This window comes from Lycium barbarum, chromosome 5, assembly GCF_019175385.1.
Source record: "Lycium barbarum isolate Lr01 chromosome 5, ASM1917538v2, whole genome shotgun sequence".
NCBI classification, from domain to species: Eukaryota; Viridiplantae; Streptophyta; class Magnoliopsida; order Solanales; family Solanaceae; genus Lycium; species Lycium barbarum.
The window spans coordinates 120,557,674-120,566,508 of NC_083341.1; the positions used below are offsets into that span (position 1 = coordinate 120,557,674).

General features: G+C 31.5%; 1 protein-coding gene across 1 annotated transcript; it reads left to right on the top strand.

The window, feature by feature from the left end:
• Window positions 1-4,929: 4,929 nt before the first annotated feature.
• LOC132639697 (GTP-binding protein YPTM2-like) lies at window positions 4,930-7,956 on the top strand. The gene is made up of 2 exons (XM_060356131.1): window positions 4,930-4,934; window positions 7,554-7,956. Exons 1-2 carry the CDS (start codon window positions 4,930-4,932, stop codon window positions 7,939-7,941), a joined length of 393 nt encoding a protein of 130 aa, XP_060212114.1. The 3' UTR covers window positions 7,942-7,956.
• The last annotated feature ends 879 nt before the right edge of the window (window positions 7,957-8,835 follow it).

Genomic DNA, 8,835 nt, shown 5'->3' on the forward strand with positions numbered 1-8,835 from the left:
TTGTATATTTATTTTAATTTTTTTTTGCTTTTACTTCATTGGTTTTGTAGTATCAGTTTGACACTTTCTAAAGAACACTAAAATATTAAGGTACAAAAATGTATTTAAAAGTTAAGGAAATATTTTTCTTAGTTTATATATTAGACTTTTTCAAAAAGTCAAATAAATGAAAGCTTTTCTCATTTTTATTTTACTGAATTTTTTGAGATTAGATTCTCTGATGCCAAAATTGAGCTTTTCATATGTTAAATTAATTTCATTTATTTCTCTGAGTTGAACACATATTAGCTAACTCGTTTTTTCCAAAAAGATATTACAGTATTCAAGTAATTCAAAAATATTTAATGCTGCAATATTGTTATATGATGAAATCAATAAAGTTAACTTATAAATAAATATACTTAATTAAAAGCCTTGTTATTACAAGATACTTTTGTAGATGTTCTGTCAAATGAAACCATACAAAAAATACTAAAAAATCAATGAAATTAAATTGTTCTTACTTTAAGTTTTCTTTTCTTTTCAAAAGATGCATGTTAAAAATACATAACGCTAATCCCTTTTTATTTATTTATTTAATGAACCTTTTTTGTGGAATGTACACTGTAATAATTTTTTCATGTTGAACTTAACTATATTATCCTAAATTATATAACATATTGACTATCCCCTATCTTGTAAAATATTTTAATATTAAAATAAGTGAAAAAATATACTTTTTGCAATTGTTTAGTATTATTACTATTTGAAGATCAAATTTCATTTTCTTTAATGCTCCTTTCTTTCCGGACTGTTCTACCATGACTTTCTCGCTTTTGTTATTCCTTGTTTTCATATTGTTTTCGATATGCTTGGTCCTATCTGACCTTTTGTTTTGTTTTCTCTCTTGTTCTCCTCTCTTGAGCCGAGGGACTTTCGGAAACAGCCGCCCTACCTTTCAAGGTGGGGGTTAGGTTTGCGTACACTCTACCCTCCGCAGACCCCACATGGTGGGATTATACTGGGCTTGTTGTTGTTACAAAACTATTTTTCAAATATTTTCAGAATGTATATATATAATAATTTATAGTTCCCCTTTTAATATATTAATTTAATAGGTAAAATTTACTTTCAAAATGTGTGCGAACAGTACTTTGTAATTTAGTTTAGATTGAGACAGAAGGACTATAATTTACATTTTGATACATTTTTAAAATATTAAATAATGATATAAGTTATTTGTATTTATTCTTTTAATTTAAAATTTAATCCCATCTTAAGTGAAAATTTTATTAATTACTTATGTTTGCAAGCACGCACGACACAAGATTACAAGAGAAAATTAAAAAAAAAAAAAAAACTTTACGTCTAATCAGACGAATAAATATTTAAAATATCTGATAATAGATGGTAAATAAGATCAATAAATAATAAGTAACATTATAAGAATAATATTTTAATTCAATAACTAAGCATATATTAAATTCTTAAGAAAAACTATAATTTAAAACAAGTTTGATAACACATTCGCATAAAAGAAAGACTCAAATATGTATGAGTGTGTTTTGTGGTCCTCACTATCTCCTTTTTCATGTCATTATCACATTCATGAAAACTTTACCAAAATGTGTAAGAACTTAAACATTCATTAAAATTTTAATTAAGGGTAAAAACAAACAAGAAAATTCACGTGAGAACTACAAAAAATGATTATTTTCCCCTTATATATAGAGCCCGACACTTTTATAACCCAAAAAAAAAAATTGGAACCAAACTAACCCATTAAAAAAAAAAAAACCAAACTAGGCTTTATGCACACAATCTGTGCGTGAAAGGACCAACTGTAACTTTTTGAGTTTGGTCCTTTCTCGCACAGATTCTGTGCGTGAAAGGGGGTATTTTTTTTTTTTAAGCTATCAAAATCACGTTTTTTTCATACTTTGGACAAAGATTAGTCATGTTTCAAAACCCCGAAATATCAATATTTTATATAGAACTTAATATATTTTTTTGCATACAATAACGTCGGCTCATTACATCAAGTATACTTAAACGTTTGGATCGTCGTTTTAGGGGTTGTAAAGTGCCCCGAAGTAAGTTTTGTTTGCTTGGAAACTTATCATCTTTGTTCTTTGGAAATCAAACTCAAAATTAAGCTTTTTTCCGTACTTTGACAGAAGATTAGTCACTTTTCAAAACACCGGAATATAAATATTTTATATAGAACTTAATATGTTTTTTAGCGCAAATTAATGTCAGCTCATTACATCAAGTATACATATATGTTTGGATCGTCGCTTTAAGGGTTGTAAAGTACGTCGAAGTAAGTTTGGAAACTTGTTATCTTTAAGTTTTTTTTCATACTTTGACCGAAGATTAGTCACGTTTCAAATCGTTGGAATATAAATATTTTATATAGAACTTAATATTTTTTTTGCGTACAATAATATCGGCTCATTACATCAAGTATACATATGCCTCTTCACTCAGGTAAATAAAAAATAAGGACTGGAGCATAGGTAGAAAACTAGTTGTAAATTGTTGAAACTTTAAATGATCATAACATTGCGCTCGGATGTCCTATTTACGTGATTTTTTTTTATTCAGGGTATTTTTTCGAGATCTACGCGGGCAATTTGGCTGAGCCGATTTTCCAAAAAGTGCCTGTTATCCCATTCAATTTGAATTTTGTCCCAAATTTGTGCAAAAATTTCATTCTTCTCTAGTAAAAATCTAATGATAAAAAATCTATTTCGAGATGCTAATTCCGTGGTAATGATGTTTTGAATGTCAATTTCAAGGTTCGAAATTCAATTTATGAAAACGAGTTAGATAGCATTAGTGAACATTATAAAAAATAAAAAGTGTCTACTTTGTTGTGTTCACCAATTTGGCTTGGTGGTTTAGCCTCTTTTTTTTACTTACTTCTTTTTTATGCCAACAACATGGGATCAAACCTTAGTTGGAGCATTGAATGAGATATATTATACCTTGGTTGAACCTCTCGTATTGGATGAATTATTTTTTAATATAATATTTTTATTTCAAAACACTTAAATCAAAATCCTAGAAAATATAACACTTAAATCTAAAGATGACAAGTTTCCAAGCAAACAAAACTTACTTCGGGATACTTTACAACCCCTAAAACGACGATCCAAATGTTTAGGTATACTTGATGAGCCTACGTTATTGTACGCAAAAAAATATATTAAGTTCTATATAAAATATTGATATTTCGGGATTTTGAAACATGACTAATCTTTGCTCAAAGTATGGAAAAACGTGATTTTTGATAGCTTAAAAAAAGAAAAAGAAAAAAAAGTACCCCCTTTCATGCAAAGAATTTGTGCGTGAAAGGAGCAAACTCAAAAAGTTAAAGTTTGGTCCTTTTATGCATAGATTCTGTGCGTGAATCCTAGTTTTTTTTTTTTTTTAAAGAGTTAGTTTGGTTCCAATTTTTTTTTTTGGGTTACAAAAGTGTCGGGTCCCTTATATATAATACTAATGTTATCTTAAACGGATTTCAATATCAAAGATAAGTATAACAACATCAAATTCATTCGTTGTTTAAAGTCATTTAGTTTTTTTTTTAAAAAAATAAAATGATATTTTTGGGATTAAGAACTCAATTTTGGTTTCTAAAATAAATCAGAATGTTCTTGGGATCATAAAATGACATAAAGGTAAGTTTGACAAGATCTAACCAAAATGATCTTTGAAGAACATTTTGTCAAAGCTACGCCAAATGTACAAAATTTTCTTTAAATTGTTCATGAATTATTCAGCTGTGTGTATAATGTGAGAGAAAAGAAAGCAAAAAAGAAAAAAAGATGGCGTAGAACATTTGCTGATATCATCACCTTTTATGCCTTTTTGGGGAGTTTAAAATGCCATGTGACATGTCTAAATTTACAAAAACGTATGAGGGCAATTAAAGTAATAATTTAGCAAATCAAGGGCGGAAAGAGACTTGCAAAAAAAGACACTTTTTCTTGTTCCCTTGCGGACCAAAAAAGGAGTCCGTGACTTTTGTAGCACACAAAAGAAAAGTTAAATCAAACTAGCACAAAAAAAAAAAAAAAATGAGCCTTTAACGCACGAAATTCGGGCGTGAAGGAGGCTGACCTCATTTCTTATACTTCTTCAATTTTTTCTTGGTCTTATTGCAATTGTTTATTAATTGATTGTGTGTATAGTAAAATGCCCATATGTTACTGTACCAGAATTATCACGAAAGGCTTGAAAGTGACATCGTAAGAAATTGGAAATTGTTATTAGTATTTTAATTTTCATTATTGAGAGAGACAGGTATTGTTTACTTTGTTTGTGCACAGTGGCGGATTCAGAATTTTGAGTTTGGAGGTGCTTGATAATGATAGAGAAGTAAAATTATCACTTCATGGGTGCTCTATTAACTATTTATATCTGTTTCCTTTATATTTTCTATACAGCTATACACTCCGTGACTGAGTTCAATGGGTGCTGGAGCACCCAAAATTTGCTAATGGGTCCGCCCCTGTTATAATCTCTCCTCCATAGTGGTCGAACCTTGCACAAACAGGGGCGGACCCACTAGCAAATTTTGGGTGCTCCAGCACCCGTTGAACTCAGTCACGGAGTGTATAGCTGTATAGAAAATATAAAGAAAATAAATATAAATAGTTAATAGAGCACCCATGAAGTGATAATTTTACTTTTCTATTATTATCAAGTACCCCCGAACTCAAAATCCTGAATCCGCCACTGTGCACAAACAAAGTAAACAATACCTGCCTCTCTCAATAATGAAAATTAAAATACTAATAACAATTTCCAATTTCTTACAATGTCACTTTCAAGCCTTTCGTGATAATTCTGGTACAGTAACATATGTGCATTTTACTGTACACACAATCAATTAATAAACAATTGCAATAAGACCAAGAAAAAATGGAAGAAGTTTAAGAAATGAGGTCAGCCTCCTTCACGCACGAAATTCGTGCGTGAAAGAAACCTATTAACATTTTTTTTTTTTGCGCTAGTTTGGTTCTAATTTTTTTTTTTTTTGTGTGCTACAAAAATCGCGGACTCACCAAAAAAGACATCCTAACTTGTGTGTCAAACAGTAACTCCATTAAATAGTCCAACTTTCACAAAGTAACCTATAACACTAAATGCATAGCTAAATTCCTATAGTAAAATGCAAATCCTTTTAGTTAGCAAATTGCACAACTAAAATAATTGAGATGTAACCTAGGACTACAAAATCTTTAGATTGTTACTTATTATATACTTCCTCCGTCTCATAATAAGTGTCACCTTAGCAAAAAACAATTATCTCATAGTAAGTGTCACCTTAGGAAACCAAGACACAAATTGATTAGTTTTTTCCTACTCTACCCTTAGACAAAAGTCACAAGTTAAAGTAACAATTAAATGAGATGATTGGAGAAGCCACATAGAAACTTGGTATTGTTGGATTCCCTCTGTCAAAAGGTTTACTACTTGTGCATGCTCTAATCAAGAGGAAAAAGTAATTTATTTTTATTATATAGGAGTAATTTTGTCAACTTCACGTTGCATTATTGATTTCTTAATATGTGTGTTTTTGGCTAAGGTGATACTTATTATGAGTCAGAGGGAGTAGTAATGAATATTAAAGGACTTTGAGTCAAAACGACCTAGAAGCAGGAGCGGAGCTAGGTAGGCTCCAGGAACCCGGTGAAAAATTACACTGTATATACAAGGTTAATTTTTTTTTTTATGTATATATAGTAGATGTTGAACCCCTTTGGCTCCTTCGTATATTTACTTTTTTCATATTTTTGAACCCCCTAGGTGAAAATCCTAGAGTCCTGAACCAAAATGACCCATTAAACATCAAAGTGAACAAAAATACCCCCAAAAAAAAATTTGTACAAAAATACCTTTAGCGCAGTATTTTACTGCGCTAAAGCACTTAACCGTGACAGAGCCGTTAACTGCTTTAGCGTAGTAAAATAATGCGCTAAACCAAATTCCTCGAGACTATCGAGGCACATGTAAGATTTTTACTTAAAATCAATTTTATTCAATATAAGGTAAATATTTATTTAATTTTTATAACCTTTATTTGGACTTCGAACAACATCTCGTCCAGGAGACTACCTCATATTCTGCACCAGACCCATCTTAGGAGCCTACTCAGGCGCCCGTTGATACACAAGTTTGATTATTCAACAAACGTTAATGTATTCGATATAAATAAGAAATGGTACTAATTATTATATACTTTTCAGGTTCATCCTTCGACGCCTGCGGTGGCGACTCCTGATGAGGAAGAGGTCGAGTTTCCAGATCCAGCTCAGCATGAGGTTCTGCCCGTGCTAACTGGACTAGATCCCAAGAAGAAGCATATTCTAGTCAAGGGCGCACGGGCCAGGGGAAGAGGAGATGATTATGACTTGGAGCGCCTGGTTATTAAGAGGAAAAAGGGCGATGGAGACGATGACGAGGGCAGTGGGGATGGTATGAGCCTTAGGCCTAAGGATAGTCTCAGGCATACCACATGTGGGACCCATCCTCGATAGTGTATATACATTAGTGTTGTACAGTTTATCGTAAATATTATATATATTTTGCATATCTATTTATATTTATAAATATTATCTTAGTCTTTATTATTATTTATAATTTCACATCCTAAATTGGTAATTAAAAAAACGTGACACATTCGAAATAAAGTTAAGCATTAATTTAAAAATAACACAAAATCCTAAAAGATAAATAACGTAAAGCTAATGACTACAAGTTTTCAAACAAAAAAAGACTTTGAGCACGTTTCAACCACTAAAACGATAATCCAAACTTTTGCGTATCCTTGAAATATTGAGCCTACCTTATTAATTGGACAAATATAAGTAGGGTTGTATATAAAATATTGAAGTTCCGGAGCCTCAAAGCATGATTAATCTACGGCTAGACTACGTAAAAAAGTGTGAAAACGTAATAAGAGGCTGTTTTGGGAAAATGGTGGAGTCCTATAGCGCAGTGACAGAGAGTTTGGTTATATTGCGCTAAATAGAGGTGTTCATGGTCCGGTTTGACTCGGTTTTTGGCTAAAACCAAACCAAACCAATCAAGGCGGTTTTTTTTTTTAATATTCAGACCAAACCAAACCATTATAGTATAAATTCTATCGGTTTCGGTTTTATCGGTTTTGTCGGTTTTATCGGTTTGGTTTGGTTTTTCCGGGTTGTAATAATATATTTTATAATGCAAAAAAATTGACAAACTTATTTACAAACTTGCACTTTTGAGTAGTTGTAGTTTCCATCTGAAAAAAAGTATCCAAAAATCTAAATAAATAGAGAAATTCAAAATCATTAGATAAAAACTAAATCAACAGAAAAAATCTAAATCAGTGGAGAAAATCTAAAATAATAGAGAAATAAAATAAAAAACACATACAAGATGAAAGACTAGAGAAGCAATTCATTCAAGTAAAACTTCAAAGACACAAAAATAATTACACAAACAAAGAGTAGGGAACATACAAAAAGTAACCAAAAAATAAAAGGGAAGAAAAAGTTACAGACTTACAGGGATTAAAGCTTCTTGTACTATCGCGGTGCACACAGAATAATTGTGGTTTATGATGTAACCGACCAAGAGAGCTTCAACAATGTCAAGCAATGGTTGAGTGAAATAGACCGATATGCAAGTGATAATGTGAACAAACTTCTTGTTGGAAATAAGTGTGATCTCACAGCACAGAAGGTAGTTTCCACAGAGACAGCTCAGGCTTTTGCTGATGAAATTGGCATACCTTTCATGGAAACAAGTGCAAAAAGTGCCACTAATGTAGAACAGGCTTTCATGGCTATGGCTGCTTCAATCAAGAACAGAATGGCAAGCCAACCGGCAAGAGCGGTTGCTGTTCATCTTGAAAGGACGAAGCTCTGTTGCCTTGATGATGATTCTGATGTGGAGTTGTGGTGAAGCTGACACGCAACAACACAAAGTACCACTTAACAAGCCTAGCCACAACAGACAAGAATTGACATCATGAAAAAGAGAAAAAAGGAACAAAAGATAGTGCATGGTGCACTCACAAAACACAACTTCTTTTTAGAATATTTAGCATGTGTTTGTATTAAAAAAAAAAAAAAATTACCAAAAAGTAGAATAAGAAAATTCAGCAGAGAAACCTCTTAACAGACAAATGTAATCATGGAGAGTTTATTTATGTTAACTATTCAGTAAGAGATTGTTATTTTACTTTAACTGTAAATGGGCTTGGGGAATATGGGCTAGACTTTTCTCTTGGAATGGTCCTAAATTATGAAGAAGTTAAAAAATAGATAAAGTTTAATTAACATATATAAATATATATAATATTTTAAATATGTACATATTTATCGGTTCGGTTCGGTTTAGTTCGATTTTTTTTATGAGTAACACCAAACCAAACCAAATGTTATCGGTTTTTAAAAATCTAAAACCAAACCAAACCAAACCGAGCCGATTTTCGATTTATTAAATCGGTTTGACTTGGTTTATCGGTTCGGATCGGTTTTTCGGTCTCGTTTGAACACCCCTAGCGCTAAAGGTACTTTTATACCAAATTTTGTTTTTGGGGATATTTTGGTTCACTTTAATTTTTAATGGGTCATTTTGGTTCCGGACTCAAAATCCTGACTCCACTACTATGAAATAGTTGGTACTGGAATATAAAATTAAGGTGGAACCTCAAATTTTTTATTTGGATATGATTGAAGGAGACACTAATGTCCATAAGTTCTCTACAATAATGTCACGTGTTTCACGCCTTCACTTTGTTATCCACTCATGGCCTGAGACTTTAAATCCGACACTCTATCATTTATATTGACT